This window comes from Xiphophorus hellerii, chromosome 15, assembly GCF_003331165.1.
Source record: "Xiphophorus hellerii strain 12219 chromosome 15, Xiphophorus_hellerii-4.1, whole genome shotgun sequence".
NCBI classification, from domain to species: domain Eukaryota; kingdom Metazoa; phylum Chordata; class Actinopteri; order Cyprinodontiformes; family Poeciliidae; genus Xiphophorus; species Xiphophorus hellerii.
Window position 1 is genome coordinate 3,383,029 of NC_045686.1, and position 23,093 is coordinate 3,406,121.

Here is a 23,093-nt window from a genome sequence, read left to right on the forward strand (position 1 = left end):
CCTCAAGAGAATTACAAACCACAAAACAATTATTTTATTAAATTTAAGTTTGCTCTTGTAGAAGCTAACACGCTAATCAAAAAATAATTAGTGCGCTAGCATAAGTGTGCCCACTACTGTCAGTCTGTTTAAAAAAAACACAATAGCTACATAGTACTCATAATCTGCACTGAGTAACACTTTCGATTTAAATGTAAGCCGTTAGATGTTGATGTTTCGCACAAGTGTTGCACCTTGTGAACATTTTGTTCATTGCAAACGCTTGCATGGTTGTTCGCTGTTATTGAAGTATGCTGAGGTTTTTCTTGTTCAACTGCCAGTCAGAATATTTCAGCACATGTGGAGGATTAACTAAAGAATAAAATCTTTACAATTCATCGTTTTATTTTTATGAAGAATTAAAAATGACACTGGATTTCATAGATACCAATGTATGAAAAGTTTTATATCCATGCATAGTAAAGGTTCTGGTGCAGCTTTATTGTCTGAAAAAGTTTCTTATTGAAGAAAAAAAAGCACTTTGGGTCTGTTTGCTATGGAAGTTTACTGTCTGTTTTTGTGCTGTTGCTGTTTGTGGCGATTATGCTCCGCCTGCGTGTTGTAAATATGTCAAAAACGTATTTTCAGTGTATAATTTTGTGCATACATGTGTAAATAATTTTCTGTTCCTTGTACAATCGACCTTCGTGAAATCTGGCGAAATGGCATAAAACATGTCATAACTGTGAAGTTTCCCGTTTCATTTTTATGTGCAGAAAAAGTTTTGTAAAGTGGAATAAAACTGTATATGACGAACGGAGGCTGCTTTGTTTCTGTTTAGAGATTAAACCTGCTGTTTTTGTGAGGAGAAAATAATTTTTTTTAGTCAGTAGTTTATATAAAAAAGCTTTATTATAGGCAGCATTTCAAAAATACCAGTAGAAATAGAATTGATGAACAGCTTTACATATTTATAATTATAAATTAAGATTAAAATAAATCTGTAAAAATACAAACATCAGGCCTGAGCTTTTGGCTCAAGATAAAATTAACTGAAAGTGAAAACCTACGTTCAAGTTGATGTTTCTGTACAACTCATAATAACTGGAATATAAAAGTATTCACATATTCCATAGTAACACCCCACAGGAAAAACAACATTCCAAAATAAAATACACGTTTTTGCTAAAAAAAAAAAAAAAAGTGGACAAAAGGCACTTAGCTGCAGGCTGGCAGCGTTTTTATAACGAAACTGACTGAAACCGTCGTCTGAATTACTGTCAACATCGGGAGCCCAAAAACATTTGTCTTTGTTGATGCGACAGGGCAACAAACTGATTGTTTTTTGAGTTTAGAGTTATGATTTCTGCTGTTTGTGTGAAGAGTTAGTTTAAAATAAGCACCGAAAAATGTTTAAGATTCTTTGATTTCAGCCATGACCTTTAAACTCTGTACTTGTGTTCATCTGCTTTGTTTGGGAGAGGATTACGGCAACTGAAAATTCTTACTTTTTTCTCAGAATTTCAGAATTCTGACTTTAGTCTTCTGAGATGTTTCAAAAAGTCAGAATTATAAGAAAAAGGTAAAAATTCTGAGGAACAGACAGAATTGTGAGAACATTTTAGAATTCTGAGATTAGAGTCTGAATTCTGAGAAAAGTCAAAATTCAGAATTCAGAGAGAAAAAAAAACAACTAAATTCTGAGATAAAAATCAGGTGTTTTATTCTTTCTTCTGTGTCTAATCCTCCTCCATTGTTTTTACCTGTAATTTGTAGTCATGTATTTATGTAGCTTGGGACATTTTTTGCAAACTGATTCATAACATTCACACATGCATTTAAAACCAGATTTATTTGAGGTTTTGCTGTGGATCCAGGATTGGCTGATGTAATGTTTCACCTTGTGGCAGTGCAGTGAGGTAAACTGTGTTGCTCTCGCTGCTCCGCTGCCGTCTGGACGCCGCCGCTGCGGTTCTGGACTGAGTACAGAACGTTGAACTGGGCCTGATGATTACTGATCATGGTCTTGACTTGTGGGGTGATGAAAGTCCTCGCACAGTGGAGCCTCACCAGGCCCGTCTGACCCGCAGAACCAACCCACACATGGCTGCTCATGTTCGGGTTGAACCGGGCCTGGAGAGGAGAGTGAAGACAACAGAAAATGTTCTTAAAAGGAACCAAAATGGACTGAATCATTTGGTTGAAGACACAAATCTCCATAGTTTCTCAGAACACGCTGAGGGGGTCAAAATATAGACACCCCAACAAAACATGTTTTTGACATCTTTGATTTATTTTGCAGAGACATCTAGCTTCAATAAATTTGTATTTGTTAAATTACTTAATTATTTACTAATCTTCTTATGTATTTACTTTTTTACCTCTGAACTTCTTTATTTACCAACATAAGTTATTATGTACACTGCAAAAATACAAAATCATACCAAGTATTTTAGTTTCTAGAGCAAATATTTTAGCCCAGCTGAAATAAGACAAAATTTATTTACATATAACTTTTCAACTAGAATTAGTGGCTTGTTTTAAGTTAATAATTCCTTAATATCGACGAAAAAGTTCTAGTTCCACTGGCAAATTATTTCACTTATTTACTTTCTAGCATATGATGTTTAATTTATTCCTTATTTACTTAACATTTTCCTCCATTACTTAATTTATTTCTTTTTTCCTTTTGAACTTTGCTAACTTACTTTTTGTGTATGTACTTTTCTCGTATGCACAAATGTACTTTACTTTATCAAATTACTTTTTTAATTCATCTACTTATTTTCTTCCATCCCTAATTATTTACCTTACTGCTAATTTCTTTTTTTAGTTCTTTTCTTAGTAATGTAACAATTTATTTATTATTTCCTTCCATCCATGCTTCCCTGTTTAATTATTTAAGCTTTTGTCATTATTTGTCTGCACTGTACGCACTATTAAAAAAAAAAAAGGCTGATGTCTCAGTGTGAGTTAAACCTTCAACCTGTTTTCAGGCTAAACTTTCATTTTATTTATAGTAAATCCTTCTTCTTTAAGTAAACACACTGTTATTTATGACTTTTCTCCCCTGTGAATGACTCAGCCGTCGCTCTAAGGAAGTGAATAAAACGCCTCACTTATAAATCCTCCTAGTGGTTTTAACTTTTGCTTTCTTTCTTTCACTGCTGACTCATTCTTAACCATTTATTCCCTTCAGATGAAAAAAGAACAAACTAGTGAGACGCTGTGAGGGATTTTTTGACCCATAAAGTGTCTGTCGATCACTTCACCCCGAAGGGCAAAGCAGCTCCCTGGACTCTGCCTCTTAAAATTAAACACATCATATCCTCAAATGGCCGCTCTCCATCTCCCCCTCCTTCCTCCTGCTGGGAGTGACATTTTTCTCATTTTCCACATCATTACATTTGGCCTGACTTTATAGCTGCCCATCAGAGAAGGAGGCAGATCCCACCTTTGATTTCTTTCTCTCTCATTCTGGCACTTATCTGTTCATTTCCTCCCTATATGTGCTGCAGAATGAGAGTGAAGAGACAGATAAAGTGCTGTAAACGCACCTTGTAGAGTGCAGCCAGCGGCATGTCATCCAGGTTCATAACTGCTGTTACTTCTGTGCTCTGCATGTGTTTCCACAAAGCGTGCTTATTGAGTCCTGTAAGGCGTCGCTGGAAATCAAAGGGACGAATATTAGCACAAAATATTCAAATAATGGAAACAATAAACTGCTTTACTCCAACAGTACGAGTTTCTAAACTCTTCAGACGGTTTGCATGAAAAATTAATGACTCCCTCTTGGCTCAGTTCTCCTGCAGTTAGCTTGGACTAACTAAGCTAACAACCAGGCTATTGATGTCACTGCACTGCAAAATCACAAAATCTTACAAAGTATTTTAGATCTATTATCTACTACAAATATCTTCGCACACTTGAAGAAAAAACAAAACTAACTTTCATGTTACAGGAGCTTGTTTTAAGTCAGTAATTCCTTAATATCGAAGAAAAAGTTCTTATTCCACTGGCAGATTATTTCACTTATAACAAAACATTTTCCCAAATTATAAGTGAAATGATCTGGAAGTGGAAATAGTGCTTTTCCACCCAATATTAAGGAATTATTGACTTAAAACAAACTCCTATATTTTGATGAAAAGTTACTTGTCAATTAGTTTTGTTTTATTTTTTATTTAGTGTACTAAGATATTCTCACTAGAAACTAGACCAAAAATACTTGATAAGATTTTGTGTTTTTTTAATTTTTAGAGAAAAATATGGAACTCCTGTAAGTAATTATAGTGCCAAATTCTTATTACACTTGAAATAAGACAAAACTAACTTACAAGTAACTTTTCAGATTGGATGGATGGAAAAATAGAAAAATGGATAAAAGGAAGGATGGTTGAAGATTACAATAAAGAGTCGACATGTTCCTATATACGATTTGCAGGAGCATGGACTTGACTTCTGAGTCTTCCAGGTTTGAATAAATGCATAAAAAACATTTTTATTTTTAGATTTTATCCACGTCTTCACTGTTTAAGCATTGCGGCGACTCAAGTAGCCACATGTAATCCATAGATTAATATGCAAACGTTTGTCTTTGCACAAAGCTTTTCTTAATTGCCCAAATATTGAATATATTTATAAAGAAACTGCACACATATGACTAATTAGGTAACAATCTGGCAGTTAAAACCAAAAACTGGATGTAAGAAAACATTTTACTAAAATCTTCTACAGTTGTAGATTTGAGAAAATAAAAATATCACTTTATAAAAAGTTTTCAAATCTGATTCAAATGACTTTTACTCACTTTGTTCTTTTTCTTTCAATGATGAAGTTATTTTTGCTGGTTTTAATCAATAAACATTACTATTGTGATAAAAAGACCACCAACCTACCATATCCAAGTCTTTAAAGTGCAGGTAGTATTTCTTAACAGCCTGTTTGTACGTCTGAAACTGCCGGTGAAGACCAGAATCTCCTCCAACTCTTCCTCCCTCGTCTTCATTGTTTATTGGTTTTTCTGTCTCTCCTGCTTCTTGTCCTTCCTCTTCCTCAACTTTATTTTGTCCTTCTTGTGCTTCATAAGGCTCCTTAGATGTGATGTAGGCAGGCTGAGGGAAAGTAATTAATAAAACAAACTTTCTACACCTTTAAAACTGAAAAATCAATAAAAAATCAAAATGGAAAAATTGTTTTTTTCTAGAACTTACAAAACGTCTCAAGGATGTTCTCTTGACAGAGCAGTTGGGCAGCGGTAAGATGGAGAGAATCAGATCGCCGAGCGTATCTGATGACATCACGGTGTGCAGCCAATCAGAGTAAGACAAGGACTGCGGCGACACAAACAGACCAATCCACAGCCATGAAGGTCAGTTTTAAATGGAAGAAATAAAATATCCTGAACTGAACAGTTCTGTACCAACAGATGTGCTTAGTTTTTATAAAATAAATTAAATATTGTCAAACAAATGTCACCAGGCTCTTTACCATGCAAAGCATTCTGGGTAGATGACATATGTTAGATGATAAGGCGCTAGCTTCGTCCAACCAGAACAGCAATTCATATGGAATAAAGTTCAGCTCCTTTAATTTGATCCGAAGTGTGAAGAAATAAAAGTGCAATACAGAAAAAACTGGGACAATGAAAGAGCTCCAATTTCTAACTCAACCTGTTTACTGTTAGAATAGGCATGAAAACATTTTATCAGATATATTAGAATGACGTTTTACAAAGACTTAAAGAGGGGTTATTATGTAAAATAGATTTTTTTGAGCTTTACACCAAGATGCTTTGTGATTTTGTGTTAGCTCATGCTAACAGCATTAGCTCTTGCTAATATAGTAAACAGCATATCACAAAACGATCACGTTTGTCTGTTTCAACAGATATTTTATGTACATCGGCTCATGAAAACATTTGGGCCTCAACCCAGACGTTTTGTTCGCTTCTTGTGTTGTTTATACCCTTAAGTTCACAAACAAACAGTGACCACCAATATAGTAAATATGAGTTTTCATGAATCACAAACAACAACTTTGAGTTTAATAGGAAGATTACAACATATTTAGGTCAACATGTTGAACTAGTCATGGTTCCCTTTAAGAGCAGTCAATAAAATGGGAAAAGTAGAAGCTGTTGGCAGGAACACTGAGCCAATTTCCCATTTTAGGGAATTTCTTTTAAAGTCATTTTTTCTCAGCCAAACTAAACTGGGCATGATGTGGGTTAAATTTAGTCTTCTTAACTCACGTTTTAGACCATACACTTTAAGATATTTAGATTTTTTATTTCTTTTTTTCCATTTTTTTTTTCTCCGAAGAGTTTTTGCGGCGCTAGTGGCTCGTATTTTTGCGATAGAGACAGGAAGGAGGGTGAGGAGAGGGGGGAAGACATGCGGCAAAGGTCGCCAGGACCGGGAGTCGAACCCGCGACGTCCGCGTCGAGGACTAACGCCTCCAAACGTGGGGTGTGCTAACCCCCCTAACCCACAGCACGCCCCAGATATTTAGATTTTTATCCTCACTGCATGTGACTCCTTCCTCAGGTTTCTCTAAAAACATTTTAAAAGTCTGAAGTTTTTCTTTGCTCTAAAACCCAAAAATAAAGATAAAACTAGAATTTTATAACATCCATAATAGAAAACCTCCACAATTTTGTACAGGAAATGTTGTAAAGTAATTTTTTTCCACATGCCCAGTATGTTTCATGGCTCCAGACAGATTTTATTAAAGATAAAAATTAAAAGTGGATGGATTAAGTATCTGAGACAACTGCTGTTCATATTTTTCTCTTCTGATGCAAATCCTCTTTGGAGGAAAGTTTCTCTCACCCATACAGATGTACTCCGAGGAATCGCAAAGTAGGAGCGCAGGTAGTGATCAACGTAATGAACTCCAACTGAACTTCTCCTAAAACAACATCAGCAAAACATGAAATCAACCAGGACATTTTGATAAAAGTAAATTCTGATGTATGAAAGTTCAGAACAAGCGCAACATTTAGCCTGTTATGAAAACACACATTTTCATTTCCTTTTTGTAAGCTATAAATTTAGCCCTATATTTATTAAGAAGTGTAGTTAACCACTGGCTTAGAACGACTCAAAACAATTCTTAGTTAAAATATTGAAGAAAAAAGATATGAAACTGTATTCTTTGGGACTTTAAAGTGTAAAATGATCTTATTTAAGTTTGAAGAGGAGTAGAAAATATCTAGCCTTCTGGTTTTTGTTTCCATCTAAATTCTGGAGGATAAAATATTTTCTCTCTTGTTTTTTACGCTTTTCAGTGAACTGCAGATTTTTCACCTGAAGGTACACATTTAATTTTAAATCAACAAGGCATTCCTAAATGTGCATTTATTTTTCTAGACTTAAAATCACAGATTTCTTAGTCTTTTTTAGCCTATTTATATAATATACATATTAGGGTTTTAAGGGTGAATATGGAAGGATTAATAAAGTTGAAGTGAGATAATGTCTGGAAACCCAAACATTTTTGCAAATTCTTCCCTTTTTTGACATTTATTTTACTTTCTCATCTGGAAAGATGAAACAATAAAAATTCAGAACTCTTTTATTTGAAAAGAGCCTAATAATCCCATATTCTTTGTCCAGAGTAAATAATCTGTTCTTTGTTATTTTCGCATTTCCAGATGTAGCTGGAAAACAAAAAAAAGTCATTTCTTTTGCATTTATTTACCTGAAGAAACGGTGTTTTTATAAATAGATGAATATACCTGTAATATGGATCCAGTCATCAAAAGTAGATTTAGTGACTCAAGTTGACAAGATCTGAATTTTTGAGCTAAAACTTTTTGAATTTTTGTTGAACTTCAGTTTTAAATGTTTTATCATCTATTTATGGAACAGAAATGACTCAGTTTGTTAAAAAGACACATGCACATGTTCATGATAATAATAAATGAACTATGTTGCCATCATGTATTTACATGCAATAATAAATCTTATCCAGTGTTTCCATGACTACAAAAGCTGGGTTAGAAGCTTTCTTACGGTACGAAGGCAGATTCCTGGCCAACCAGAACCCCAGGTGAGTCCAGCGGCCAGCAGAGCTCAGTGGTCAGGTGGCGTTTTTGGACCTTGACCATGTTACTGAGCCTCCTCAGATCCCACGTCTTCAAGCAGCGGTCCTCACCCGCTGATGTCAACAAGTATCTGTCAACAGTTTGGGAAATTAATGATTCATTTGGAAGAATCCATGCATTTTTACTGGGTGAAACACACAAAAAAAGTCTGAATATTTGATTTATATTGTGAAGTTTCACGTGGAATTCATCGTTTTTCTTCCCATTGATCAACACTGCCAGCATTGTCTGCCGTAAACAACTGATGACACAGAAATCAATATGTTTTAATGCAAAGACTGCAAAGAAAATCTGTTCACTTCATATCTGAGAACAAAAAAGGTTTTTGAATCTGAACAGAGAAAAGCAAAGCTTGACTCAAACTAACAAAGCTCAATATTCTTCATATTCTTTTTCAATTTTACATTTTCTATTAATTTTAATCCAACTAATATCCTGTTTGTTAACATAAATCAAGCAGTTGAAGTGCAAAAACACAAAATTAGGATTTTTTAAAGACAAAACTAATTAGTTGTAGATGTGTCCACATATAAATGGTGCTGCTGTGATGTTAATGGTACCATTAATTATTCAGACGCTTCCATACTTGCTGCAGTAATGCAACATGAATACAAAGTTAGATTCGCTGGTGCAGAAGTTTCAATGTGACTTCCTTTAGGATTACTGAATATACAGAAAGTAATTTAATACTAAAATATATGAAATATCGTCAATAGTGAGCAAAACATGGACGCAGGTTAACAGCTAAGGACAAAAATGAAGCTAAAGGAATGAACACATAAGAGTCTAGACAAAAATATCGGTAATAAAATAGTTAAAATAGTTAGAATTCAAAATATTCTAAATATTTTTGCATTGTGACAAACAAATACACTTTAAAACCTTAAATTGTTCTTATGTTTTTCTTGTTACTGAACAATTACAGAATAATCACAGTAAAATATAACATAATTTTTTTATACTTTTTTCTGCTAAGATTGATCTAAAACGACACACAAATAATGCAAATGCAAGAAATAAAAATCAAAATAAAAAAACAGGTATATATTTTATATATGCTATATTTTAGTAAACGTTTAACATCAACATCATGTATCTGGAATTTGTTTAAATTTAAGGCCAAATTAACTACTAATTAGTAAAACAGAAATTACAGAAAAAAGACTTCAAAGTTAAACTGCCCTTTATTTTTATTGAATAATCATCAGTTTTGATCGTTTTTTGTCACTTCTAGCACTGAGCAACTGAGAATGAAAGATTTTACAGCGTCACACTGAGCAGTTGCAGAAATTTTAACTAATTTCACTGACTGATGGAGCGAGCTGCTCCCATGCAGCGACTGCAGATTAATGTGTTTAACCAGAAGATCTGTTGATCTTAATCATGTTGTAATGAAATAAAGAGTCAGAAGACAGTATAGAGAAAAATATTACTTAAATTCTTGTTGCAATCTCAGTAAATCCACATTTTTGTTGTAACATAAGACAGCAGATAAAGTGTCTAACATACTGTATAAAGAAAATATTTCTTTCCTTCCACTGCAAATAAAGCGGTTGAGTGATTTGATTCAATTTCATGGGAAAATAGCAGCACAGCTTAATGAGGTGAAATATTGAAAGATATCCACAGATCTGTTTGTTTACATCATCAGCTATAGCTGCTGTATTTCCAACAAAACACAGTTATTATTATTCAAGTAACACATTACAAATCTAAACATTAAGGTTTATTTTATCTTTTCTGGAGTGGTATTTTTCTAAGTAGAATTGCGTTTCAGTATTTTTGCATTTCTCTGTCTAATTTAACTCTATAAAAAAATATTTGTGGACCATTTTAATATTTGTATATTTTTTGTAGTGCATATCTAACATATTTTTAAACAAAAGGTAACTTGGGAAGCTGAAATACCTTAGCACAATGCTAATTAACACAATAATGGCTGCCGTTTCCAAAGCAGCCAATAGGGGAACACTATTCATTTTGCTAAGCACTGATTGGCTGTACCTCTCAAATAAGGAAGATGTTAGCGTCTTTGGTAGTGTGGTAAGATATTAAAGTATATTTGGTGTTTGAACAACTAAAATAGGCAGCTCTAAGCATTTTTAAAGGAGATCTGACATATTTACTGATTTCAGCTATTTGCAGGCGCTAGTTCTTGCTAACTCTCGCTATTAATGGGAGTCAATTGTACCAGAATTTGATAGCATTTAAAATTTTTACAAAAGAAAAGTCTTATCTGGAAAATATGCATATATTTCACAGGCATGGACACAGAAAATACATGTTACCTATTAAAAAAGATTATTATTAGACTCTTATAATAAGGTTCTAATGTAAACATAAGTTAACATTGGAGTACCTCAGAGGCCAATTCTAGGAAGCTAATTTTGTCAACAATGAGTGATGTTGCGCTATTGTGCTGAACAAGTTCAGAGAACATAGAATAGCAGATTCAAAGAGCCCAAATTTGTGTAAAATAAGGTTTAGCAGCCAACTTTTGCCTTAAAGTAGTAGATTAAAAAAACTAAAACTTGATTTTTTGAAGTTATTTACCCCCTGAAAGAAAGGAAAATCAAAAGACAGTTTGAACTTTTGCTGCATCCCAAACATTGAGGCACAATAAGAACTAGAAAATCTTTGCATCCTCCAACAGTCAGTGGGAGAAGAGCTCACCTGGATGCAGGACAGAAGACCAGAGCTCTGACGGCGTTGTCGTGAGCGAGTATCGATCGATAGGGCAGCAGAGTCAAAGATCGGTCTGACTCTCTGACTCGCAACAGGGAAGATTTTGTACAAAGATCCCAGAGTCCAACAACACCTGGAAGGAGAAAAAAGGATTAAAGAAACAGAAGAATGCAAAAGACGAAAAATATTTAATACAGCAAAGAAGAAATGCATCAGCAACGGTGAGAGATCCAGGTTATTTATTTGTTCTTCCAGAATCTTTAAAATCAATTCGTACCATCGTAGAATCCAACAGCCATTATGTTGTGTGGTTTTTGAGGAAGCCAATCCATAGACAGAACCTGTCCGCTCCTTTCTTCACGAAGAGATTTGATGCAGCCAAGTTTTAACGTTATCACACCTCTCACCTGCAGAAAATGAGAAGAAAACAATGCAATGCACACAAAACAAACCAGTTTCATGACTTTGTATTGGTGCTTTAAATGACAAACAGACGTATAAACAGGGCCTACCTTGTAAATTGGTGGTTTTTCATTGTTTCTTTCTGTGAAGACACAAAAGCATCAACACATTCAGTTACATATTTCCATTTTGAAATCTTTAAGATGCAAATTTACATTGCGAGAAAATATGAGATGTCACGGATGAAAAAAAAGTCTTCAAGATGTATTAAAATACTGAAGGTAAAAGTGAAAATAAAAACTGTCTGTCTGTGGATTTCATGGCTCTCATCCAGCAGTGGTTTTCTAAGTGATCATTTCTGTGTTTAGTGGTTGGAGAAAAAAGGTATCAGGCTGTTCTAGATCATTAGTTTTCCCTCCTCCTCCGGTTTGGATTCGTAGCGGTTCAGATCAATAGTGTCCGGTTAATTCACCCAAACTATCCATCACCTCACCACAACCTGAGTAAAACACAAACTACTCCTTTACAAATCTCAAGACTAGACCTGAACCCTGAACTAATCATTATTTATGTAAATAAATCTGTATTAAATCCATTAAAAAATTCTGAAGGAGAGAAACTCCAAACCTTGATCTAAAAATATTCAGACACTAAAAACTCTGACCAAGAGCTAAAGAATGTCAACGATTGCTTTCAGCAGAGAATAAAAAGCCGGTGCAAAGCGCAGCAGTTTGAGTCGCCCCCCGGCCCAAAGTAAGTCCTCGATGAATGACAGCACAGCGATACGAGACGAGTCAGCTACAAGAGCTAAAATTCATAGCTTCCAACACTAATAATCCGCTCGGCGATGCATCTTTTTTGTCATTTCAATTATAGATCCTTGTCTGATGGAGAAAGGCGCCGTAAATTATGTGAGCTCCCAACAACACCTCACATTCTCACTGCTCATTGTCACCGACCCGCTCCAGTCCTGCAGTTTTTAACGGCCTCCTCCTCTCAGTCATTGTGGCGACTGGATCGACAAAAGCCATTTACAATTATCTGTCGCAAACAGAAGTGCAGAGACACTTATAGGTTCTGTTTAAACCCGTTTGGGTCAATTTCCCCACAGAAATGGCGTCCAACCAGATCCATGTGAGATAGCTTTCTGCATGTAAATGATGGATGTTTCACTGCAATTATGCAAAGGTGACCTACTATGCTTCCTTGAATGGGTTGGGGTGGATTTATGAGCGATACAAAACATGTTCATTACATTTTTTTTTTGCACAAAAGCATTCTTTTGATTTTAGTCTAGTCAGCCTAATTTGATCTGTTTTAGGGTCTTTTATCGCTTTAAATCCAAATAAGTTGCTGTTGGCCACGCCCCCCAACTCTACATTACAACCAGACATCTTTGAACAGCAGAAGTGGAGCCTCCTGGACAGCCAACAACAACGCAGCAAGTGGTTTTGGATGGTAAGTAAGCAACTAAACTTGTCTTTTCCAGCAGCCAGTGTACAGTGCATACAGTGGTAAAACCAGCTGACCAAACATGCTAGAACTCAGCTTGGGTTGCTAGGTGACGGGCTGGGTTTTGCTAGGTTTCAAACTGCTCATTGTTATACCTTCTAATCTTTGGTGCAAGTTGAATTCATGCTGAAAATGTTATTTTGCTACCTAGGATTTCTCTTTCTTATTATTCTGGCCCATAGGAAATAGAAATTAATTAATCCAAACTGATCTAGAAAGGCAAAAGTTTGGTTGGATCTCAAGTCAGACAGTGAGACAAAAACACAATGTTTTAGTTTCATCTGGATCTTAAAACTAAAACATACAAATCACATACTAGGAAACAGGTAAAGCTACTGTACTAAACCACTGAGTCTGCCTCAGTTATTGCCTCAGTTATTGCCCCTGCTATGTTTTGCTGCTATTTTATAATGTGAGAACCTGGAAACTGTTTTATCCAATAACTATAACCAGCGGTCAGAAGCAGCATCTCGGAAACCGAACCCAATGATCCGTGATAAGAAAATAAAATGGAAACCAGTGGAGAGAGTAAAAAAATGAAATGTCAGGTTTTATAGAGCTTTTTATGTCCAAATTTAGAGTCGCGTATATTTCCTTTAGTTGTAAAACCAAGTCATGTGTAATAGAGTCCAGCCTGAGACCAAGCAGTTAATTGGTTTTCCTTTAAGAACAAAAACATATGAAACAAATACAGTTTAAAATTTAAAATGAATCTTTTTTGCATCATTCTTTCAATTATCAGCTAATATAGAATAAACAGTGCCTTTATGTTTATTAATCATGCAAAAATGGGACAAAAAACTTAAAATTCAGCTTTTATTGAAGCAGCATAATTACACAATGAATAATTTAGTAAATTCAAACCTTTAATTTGAGTACATTTATTTACTGCTACACAAATAAACTTGACTTGCTAAGCAATATGTTTACATTTTCTTGGGAAATGAATATGACGATTTCTCTTAATCTCTCTTCAAAATAGGAAAGACATGAGAACAAGTTCTTCAAGAAAGGTAGGTGAGTGATGGTGTATAAAGTGACAATTACAAACTTCACATTTTATTTCAATTTATTATTTAAACCTGCCCAAGATGTATCAATGTATTGGCCCCAATGTCAATCAAGCTCATGTACTTGTTGCTAAATGTGCTAATGACAGAGAAAGAATTTATTGTTACAGGAAAACTGCCGTCATCAGTGGCCATGCTAACTAGCCTGAGCATTCATGACAGCTTACCAAAGAGCGTCACACGGAGAGGTGATTGACAGCACTAAGACCCGCCTCCTGGCCCTGATTGGTTGTTTCTAAATAGCACTGGGAGAACGCAGAGAAGCTTGATATTTCACAGATTACCTGTCTCATCTAAACAGTCATGACATGGTAACAATTTCAGCAAATATGCAAAAATAAATAGATTTTTAATAAAAGTTACATACTGCAGCGTTACAGTTTTAACAACAAGGCTAACAATACTCTAACTGTGTTAATATTTTAGTTAAAAACAGATGTGTCTTCATGTTGGATTTCCCAACTGAATAACCGTAGTCAAACTTTATTCTTTTATCTGCAGTAAAACATGAATTTAATATACTTTCTGTGTAAAACCATTTACTCTCAAGTCTCTCTTGTTCTGAAATGCGATGATTCCAGACTGCTGTTGTGTTTAATCAGATTAGCGGCGGGGCAGACGCCTGACAGGAATAAAAAACACTAACTCACGCAGACACAAGCGGCATTCTGCATATGATGGATGCTGCAGATAAAGCGGTCATTAATCTCATTCACACAGCGTTCTACCAGCAGAGCCCCAGAGGCGGCAGACAGGACTGGACCACAGGCTCCACCATCGATAATCTCAGCATGGACTCGGTTTTTTCACAAGATTTTTTTAAACTACTGTCACCGTTAAAGCTGCATGGCACAAAAAGACTGAGTGCCCCGGAGGGCTTTGTCATTTTAACTAAGATTTGCTCGGGTTAATGAGCTCCATGTCTGATATGATGGATAATCCAGCTGTTTGATTGATTAAATAATTATTGAGTTCATTTAGTTGCCTATGAAAGCCTCCTGACATCACCTTCTTACATGGTTAAGCTATTCATCAATTACTTCATCAACAAAAATGTTGGATAATTTCTAATAATTATTCTGATGTTTATGATTTCCTGAAGGAAAACTGCTTATCTTCATGGTAAGATTGGGTGTTTGGAAAATGGTACAACATTTTTTGATGCTCCAGCACATCATGAATAAGGTTTGAGGCAACAAGCATGTTGTAGATTCTATCTTTTTCTCTATCTCTCTTAGCCTACTTTTTAATCTGCTGACACGCACACGCCACAGTTACAACCATGTTTTTGTATGACTGATGCCAGACACACATAAACAGACTGACACTGATTAGACAGCCCTTGGAGGATACAGATTGCAGAAAAGAATAAAAAGCTAAACATGCGCTACAGTCTTTGCCTCACTTGCTTCCATCCATAAGGTGAGCTAGTGTGGCCCCAGGGCTGGATGGTGAATGTAACTCTGTATTGGCTCTATTTCTATGACATGTATGGCTTGTAACATTTGATGATTTTTCAGCATTAAAGCCTGCTTTTATATATAACCAAATCTCATTATTTCTCAAGGTAATTTACACTGAGGGGTTCTGGTCGGGTCCTGAAACTGGTTAACGGACCTGGTGGAGCACAGACAAAAATGAATGAACTCCAGCAAGCAGAAATAAATCTGGACTGAATGACTCACAGATTCCTTCTAATTAAACATTAGCCTAGTTTTGATGCGTACCGTTTTCTCAGGAAAAGCTAACATCAAAATCAAGTTCTGGTTCATGTTGAGTCAAATCTTCTGCTTCCTGGGACATTTTTTGCAGAGCTAGTGCGATTTATCCATCAGGTGTTACACTGCAGTCCTGCAACACTTAAAGTGACGTCAGAGAAATTTAAGGTTGCAGTAAACCAACAGCACCCTCTGCTGGACACAGCACATGCTTCATTTTTTTAACCTGCTTAGTTAAAGAAAATGCAATATGAGAATAAGGTCATAATATTATCTGGTTAAAGAAGAAAATGAGAACAAAGTCATATTACCAAAATAAAAACCAAATAATACGAAAATAAAGTTCTAATATTATGAGAAAAATCATTCTTACTCTGTTAAAATGAGAAATGTTTCGTATCTTGTGAAGTTATGTTAATAAGAAAATTCTTCATCTTTCAACACTTTCTGCCTCAATTTATTGAGTAACATGACTTTGAAATGATTCTGCAAATGTATTTCAAAGAAAGAGCCACAAAAACTGAGTTTCTGTTTCATCTAGCAGAAATTAAAATGTAACAAATATAAAAATTTTTCCATTTCACTGTAAATGAGCAAACAACTTCTGAACAGTTCTACCTAATTAGGAAACATCCTAAGCAACAAAACGTTGTGGGCAACCAAAGTTTTCCTTCCTGTGGGTCAATGGGAAGAGTTATCAGTTGACAATCTGAAGGTTGTGGGTTCGATTCCAGCTTCCTCCCACCACAAAATGTTACCTCTATTGAGATGCTCTTTAAAAGAAAGCTAAAGGCAAAAATTTAAATCTCTCCAAACACTGACAAAATTCTTTTTAAAGAGGACCTGTTATGCAAAATTCACATTTTACACCTTTTTGTGCTTCCATTTGGGTTTTTATGGCTTCTACAAAAAGTCCAAGTGCTTAACAAAACCACCCGGCTGTTTTTTTTTTTTTTACAATAAGTTAATATTATTTTGGTGTCTGGAAAATACGCCGCTTCAAAAACCCTCCAAATGTAACGTCTCAAATCAGCATGCAGAGAAGCCCAGCCTGTCACCTAGCAACCCAAGCAAACTTCCAACACGTCACCTTTACATTGAAAAGAAAATTTGAATTGAGCAGGTCTTACCAGAGTGTGTGAGTTTTGAGTTTGAGAGCAGAGCATCAGGATGAGGCAGGCTGTAGATGGTGACCACACCGCTGGACGTGGCTACAGCCAGCAGACCCAGCCTGGGCAAGAAAGGAGCCTAAAGGCAAAATGAAAGATGAGATTTCATGTTTTTAAGGGTATGTAACACATATAAGTTGAGTTCAGTTTACTTTATTTGGGATCCACATTTAGCTGCAGCAATGCTATTTTTACAGTTATCCATACATCACTTCTTGACAACATTACAACAATTATTAGAACATAAATAAAAACAAAACAACAAAACAACAATATGGAAGACAACATGGCAGAATATACCTTGTTTTAGGTTGAACACATTACTAACTCTAGTATGAAACCAAGTATTTATATTGTTGGCTGTTATTGTTATAATATATAATATTGTTTTATCTGTCCTTTAAAATGTTTCACTATTATTAAATATAATACCAGTTGGTAATTAAATAAAGTACATTTTCTGTACATTAACTTTTGGTAAAATGAATCTATTTTTAACAGCATGCCTAGTGAAATCATATTATGTATATTGACTAAACAATACATTTTGAAATAAACTAAGTAGCTGAAAAATACACAAAATGCTAATTATTTTTACCTTTCTGACAGAGTCAGGAAGCTCCCAGCCTCCTGCTGGACACCACTTTAACTGCCAGATGAAGCCTTTGTCCTGAGCCAAACCGTAAACCAGGGAGGGCTGAGAGTCTGGTCTGCACAGGATTTACACAAAGAATAATCAATCAATCTATATTTACAGAGGACTTTTAATGAACGGTAAGACTGAAAAAGGAAATAGATTTGAGTTCAGTCTGGATGTATATATTTTATATCTACCTCTTGTTGTACTCCAGTTTGCCACAGTCCCACAGCTGGACCAGTCCGGGTTCTGAGTAGGTCTGGTTCACATAGTGCAGGTCGTCCATCCCTCGATGGCAAGCCAGAGCGATGTACTGGGAGGCCGGAGCGCCGTCCGGGGTGGGACACCACTCCAGGGCCCAGACGGGTCCACCAGCAAACAGAAACATGTCCCAGCGGCACGGGTGAGCTGCCATCGCCTCAAACCTGACAGGTTCAGCAACAAGTTAGCTTAACTCAACATTCACTCAACCTTTCATCTCTTAAACCACTGAATAAACGGAAAGGCTCATCAGTCTCACCTGCTGAGTCTTAGCAGAGGAGACTCTTCCTGGTTTAGATTGTCTCTGGACACTTTGAAGGCAGCCGACTCCAGTTCTTGAGGAAGGTATTTTTCTAATTCACTGAAAAATCAATGAATTAGATTGAGCGAAGGCTAATGCTGTATGACACAGTTTAATAACTGTCCTGACATGCTAACAGTTTAAAATCCAGGCAGAAGAGACAATTTCCACATTAACATGGTCTGGATCACATCGTCAGCTGTTGACAAGAACTGCTAATCTACATCCTTTGCTTTTGCTGCTCCTTTTCAAAAATAATAAATAAATGATAAATTAATTATTATTAATTTAAAGAATTGAATAGAACAAAAATATCCTTTATTGTCCCACAATGGGGAAATTTCTGGGCAGAAGTAGCAAAGTGACATGCAATAACAGCAAATAAAATAGATAACAATATTGTACAATATGGGCAAAATTTCAGCATAAACACTGCATAGTTATAAAAAAAATACTCCAGTCCAGAATAATCTGCAAATCAGTTGGTTGATTAAACCATCTACAAATTGTGTGTCTATTTGAGAATTTAATTAATTAATTATTTTCAGACCCTGCAATTAACTCGATTAAAACTTTTAATTAAGTTCCTCCACTAGTTTTTTTATTATTGCAAGTAAATAATTCAGCTAAAAAAGCAAACAGATGAAAGTAATCTACTTTTCTGGTACAGGCTCCCAGTTGTTAGCGGAAGGAGCCCATTCTGGAAACACCCAGCTGCTGTAGTTCTCTTCCCGGCTGAAAGCACAGAAACATGTTCGAAAATAACAAGTTTAGTAAATATACAAAAACAAATGTTATTTCTAGCTGCATCAGTAAAAAAAATTTCTACTCATTTTGTGATTGAAGTAAAAACATTCAAGTCTGAAACATGGTGAGAAAATCTTACAATTTCTTTGTCATCTCAGCAGAATCCAGGATTGTTCTCATGATACTAAAGTCGATTCCGTTGTGAGGTTTGCCATTTTGGCTCCTCTGCTGGGGAACATAAACAATCAAAATGAGTTTTTCACGTAATTCACCAAAAGAGATTATTTTATTGATAATTAAGTTTAGGTTTATTAAGAAACAAAAATTTGATTAAAGTACTGTAGCCCTTCATCTGTTTCCACGAAGTAAAATTAGCAGTAAGCAATATTTAGACAAACTATCCATCTCCGATTTTATTTCAATGTCAAATTAATATAAATATTAACTAATGAGTCAGTAGTATCTAAACAATTAAAATTACAATGTCAAACTCAGTGTATTTAATGAAAGTAAATATTAGACATCATCTTACTTGGTGAAAAACTGGAAGAAATTTCTCTCGTTCCCCAAAATCTGATTCAGCATCTGACACTTCTTGATATTCCTCTTCCTCGTCGGCTTCTTCATCTTCTATATCTGGCACAAAGTCTTTCTCAACGTCATCAAGTTTTCTCTTTCGACCTTGAGCACAAACATAAAATCACAAAATGTAGCATCACACAAAGTCGCCATTTTTTCTTCACATTTATATGCTTTTTTTTGGGAACCAAACTTTCTATTTATGCACACATTAATTCACATTTTTTAGTTTCTTTTACCCGTTTTTTTCATCAACACTGATTACAAATTAATCTGGTTTTAGTCAAACAGAAGCTATAATGTCTGACGGAGACATCCACTGTACCTTTTGTCTGTTTGGAAGATTTCTGTTCAGATTCTTCGTCTTCGTGCAGGTCGGAGCCGAGTTCATCTCTGGGATGAGAGAAAACCTCTTTGGCTAAAAGCTGGAGGTACTTCAGTGCCCTGGAAGATTTTTGGTTGAGTATTAAACACTGTAGAGTCACTGGAAAAATATAGAACTTCATATTTGCAAGTTGAGAATCCACATGGCTAATAGATGATATGGTTCCTTGCAGACTTTGCATCAAATTTCCTGAATTCTCATAAATTTCCCCAAAGTGTTATGTATAAATTCAAGAGTTCACTAAGAGTTTCGGATATTTCTGCAAACTGTCCAGATCTCTGAAAACTTTTCAAAACTGTGTCTACCGTAGTGACATCATGTGACCTACGCTTTAGCAGCTCCTCTCTGGCGACGGCCCCCTGACTGGACCTCCTCTTCAGGTTCAGCAGGAGGATCTGGTTCCTTTTCATCCGGTGGGTCTCTAACTTCCTCTTTAGGCTTCTTTCTGACATACTTTCTTTTCGGCTTCAGTGACCCATTTTCCTGCTGGACAGAATTTTCTACAACACTGCCTCCAGTTTTTCCAGTTGGCAGGTCCCCAGCAGCAGAGGCAGTTTCTGCAGGTTGTGTTTTCTTGGGTCTTTTTGGTTTTCTAGGAGTTATTACTGTATCAACAGAGTCTGCAGGAATTGTTTGTGGTGATTCTTTTTCTCCATTTGTGGTCTGTTGTTCAGGTGTTTTAGTTTTTCTCTGTTTTGTGGGAGTCTTTCGAGAGGTTGCTCCTTTCCCCACTGACTTTCGAGAGGATTTCTGTTTGACCCTTTTAACAATATCCTTGTCATCGGTTTCAAAATTAACATATTTAGAATTTCTCTTTCGTTGTCGTCCTCTTAAGCTATAAGACAAACAAATATCCTGCTGTGATGGCGTATCCAGCCCTGCAAGGAGAGGTTGAATTATTTTACAGTGATTTGCAAAGCAATTTTTCCAAAAAATAACATTAAAAAATCTGAACGGTGTGCACTCCACATGCAAAATTGTGAAAAACTGACATTTCCATCATGGTGTTCACGCCCCATTCCAATTGTAAAACACAATGATTATGCTACAGGGTCAGAGAACAAACATAATTAGCAAAGAATAAATCCCTTTTATTAACTTTCCCTACAACTCAGAAGCAAAATGTTATTTGTTTGTGAAATCAAACTGTTCTAATTTGACAGTAAAGGATTAAAAACACCTTTAATTTTCTAGAAAATGTTTTTTTATGCATCAGCAAATTAAGACTTTTTAAAAATCCAGTAAAAGCATGATTTCATGACACTTGAAATAACCAACAAATGTTGCTTTCCAGTCATTTGAGATATTGATATAGCATTTTTATATAGCATTTGAGATATTGATGACATATTTGATAATATATCAAATACTGGAATATTTGATATATTATGTAGAATCTGAGGTAAGACCCAAAACTATGTTCAAGACATTCTCCATCCCATCTGACAAATTTTACGTGATTCAATAAATGAGTCTATTTGTAAGACCCTTGAAAAAGCATATATATACTTTTGCTTCTGCTTCTTAAAATCAAATTAAAATGCATTAACCTTTATGATTATAATGTGAAAACAGTTCGAGGAGTGCAAGATAGCGTGTTTCAATAGAAGTAAATTAGAAATGTACACTGTTTTGGAAAGAAAAGTTGTGTTTTTAAACGCTTTATGTGTCTAAAACACATGAGGTGTGCTTTAACAAACCTTGTCCAGAGTCATCGGGGTCCATTGGCTCCAAGTTATTTATGTGAGGGTTGTCCTGCAATAAGCTCCGTCATCTATGGGACATTGTTCAGCTTCGATTTACTGTACACTGGATGAGAGCATGATAATTCAGTAATATTGCATCATTTTTTTAGTTTGTTTTTAAGAAACTTTCAGAACAATTGGAAATAACTACAATGAGTTTAAGCAGAAAACAATTCACTACACATATAATGGAGATATTCAATCCAAATTGCATCCGATTCAGTAAAAGTAAAGGACTAGTTCGCGGTTTAATAGCTCTATATAAAAATATATAAAACTAATAATAGTTTATCAAGTTCAGATTCTAATTTAGAGTTAATCAAATGCAGTACAGACAGAGAAAAGCAATACAATAGACATTTACTGAAGATAGGAACAAGATGCTAACTGGCGTTATGGAGATATGCTGTCACTATGTACACCAGACTCCATTGAAAAAAATTATACTTTGCGTTTACTGAGTATTAGCAGAGTTCATACAAGAAATTAACAAATAAAAATCATCACGCTGCATTGTATCACGTTTCCCATTGTTTCGGTAAATTTTTATTCGCAAAATAAATAAAACAGAAAGCTATTTCAAGTATAAAAGTCGGTTGTTTTCCTAGCAAGTCAGCGCCTTTGAGCCTCGCATTTTGGCTAACACACACGGCTAAGCTAACGGGCTAATATAGTAGTAGCGTGTGGTGCTACTTTCACCTCGATACTACGGAAATGAAGATCACCAGTGATCACCACTGATTGCCACCATTAAAACCCAATCGTGAGAGGGTCTTGGACTTCCACCCCGGTGGCAAAGCCTGGAATCCCTCGTACCAAACTCGGGATACCGGACACCAACAGCACCGGATCGAATCCCGAGCGCAGCTCTCGGGAACAAACAGGTGGATGATGATGGACTACGCAGAGCGAAAACCGTCGTAAAAGATACACTACCTACTATTTAGTCAGAAAGAAAAAACTGCAAATACCTCCAGCGTCGGTCCCGCTGAATCTGATCAACCAGACCTACAATATCATTACCTCAGACCGCCATGTTACTGTAGAGGTATGGTGGTCTACACCGCCCCCTGTCAGGACAAAGTGGAATTACAAGAAATTCGTTTCCACATCACTGGTGCCCAAAAGTTGTACTCAAGTAGCCTCAGAGTCACTTATTCTGAAGTCCCTAGCCACTTATTGAATATATTTTTGCTCAAGTAAAGGTAAAAAGTAATTTCTGTAGTAGCATATTTGTAGTAAAAATATTCAAAGTATAAACAAACACATTATTACTACTGCTGTTGCAAAGTTTGATACATATGGCAGACATATTGGATTTTGAGGAATTTCCAAGTCAAATTTTCCATTTCAGGGGCTATTTAATTTTTTTTCCTGGTGCTTATATCAAAGATTATATTAATAACCAACTTGAAGAAGGTTAGGCTTATATTTGTACAGTTTCACCTAATAAATTAGGCTTAAAATGACTAAATATCAGAATCAAATGTTTGCCTTATATCTATAAGAATTTGAACAATTATTATTTTTCACTTTACCACAGGAACTCATTAGAATTTTTTTTGTTGTTACAATAAAGAGAACATGGTCCATATCTTTCAAAATGTGAGTTTTCAAGATCTGGAATTCAATCTGAAATGAAAAATTCAGAAGGTTACTGAAAATGAAAGAGGGGAAAAAAGTTAACTTTTTGCAGAGAATGTGTTATATGTAAAAGTCAAAATGATAGGTTTGTCTTTTTGAAACACAAGCAACACCTCACAAACAATTAAAATGCTCAGTGGGAAGCTCTT

General features: G+C 35.5%; 1 protein-coding gene across 3 annotated transcripts; it reads right to left on the reverse strand.

Moving 5' to 3' along the window:
- Window positions 1–872: 872 nt before the first annotated feature.
- gtf3c2 (general transcription factor IIIC, polypeptide 2, beta) lies at window positions 873–22,745 on the reverse strand. 3 transcript variants are annotated; one of them, XM_032585403.1, is made up of 20 exons: window positions 22,272–22,745; window positions 21,256–21,329; window positions 19,884–20,433; window positions 19,496–19,614; window positions 19,124–19,272; window positions 18,731–18,819; window positions 18,502–18,579; window positions 17,803–17,904; window positions 17,480–17,707; window positions 17,244–17,355; window positions 16,607–16,724; window positions 11,287–11,318; window positions 11,052–11,181; window positions 10,763–10,907; window positions 7,998–8,159; window positions 6,813–6,891; window positions 5,193–5,312; window positions 4,878–5,093; window positions 3,537–3,644; window positions 873–2,112 (listed from the first exon to the last, which is right to left on the reverse strand). In XM_032585403.1, exons 2-20 carry the CDS (start codon window positions 21,278–21,280, stop codon window positions 1,876–1,878), a joined length of 2,799 nt encoding a protein of 932 aa, XP_032441294.1. In that variant the 5' UTR covers window positions 21,281–21,329; window positions 22,272–22,745; the 3' UTR covers window positions 873–1,875. The 3 variants fall into 3 exon arrangements, with proteins under 3 accessions (XP_032441294.1, XP_032441295.1, XP_032441293.1); XM_032585404.1 differs by having other exon boundaries at window positions 18,731–18,816; window positions 21,256–21,364; XM_032585402.1 differs by having other exon boundaries at window positions 21,256–21,364.
- Window positions 22,746–23,093: the final 348 nt, after the last annotated feature.

What these genes read in the sequence shown, in the direction of transcription:
- gtf3c2 (XM_032585403.1), bottom strand. Translation starts at nt 21,280, where the DNA reads ATGGACCCCGATGACTCTGGACAAG. An exon ending in TTCCTGACTCTGTCAGAAAG is followed by an intron (nt 16,725 to 17,243) that starts GTAAAAATAATT and finishes TTTTGCCTTTAG; the next exon opens with GCTCCTTTCTTGCCCAGGCT. An exon ending in GTCTTCTGTCCTGCATCCAG is followed by an intron (nt 8,160 to 10,762) that starts GTGAGCTCTTCT and finishes AACTGTTGACAG; the next exon opens with ATACTTGTTGACATCAGCGG.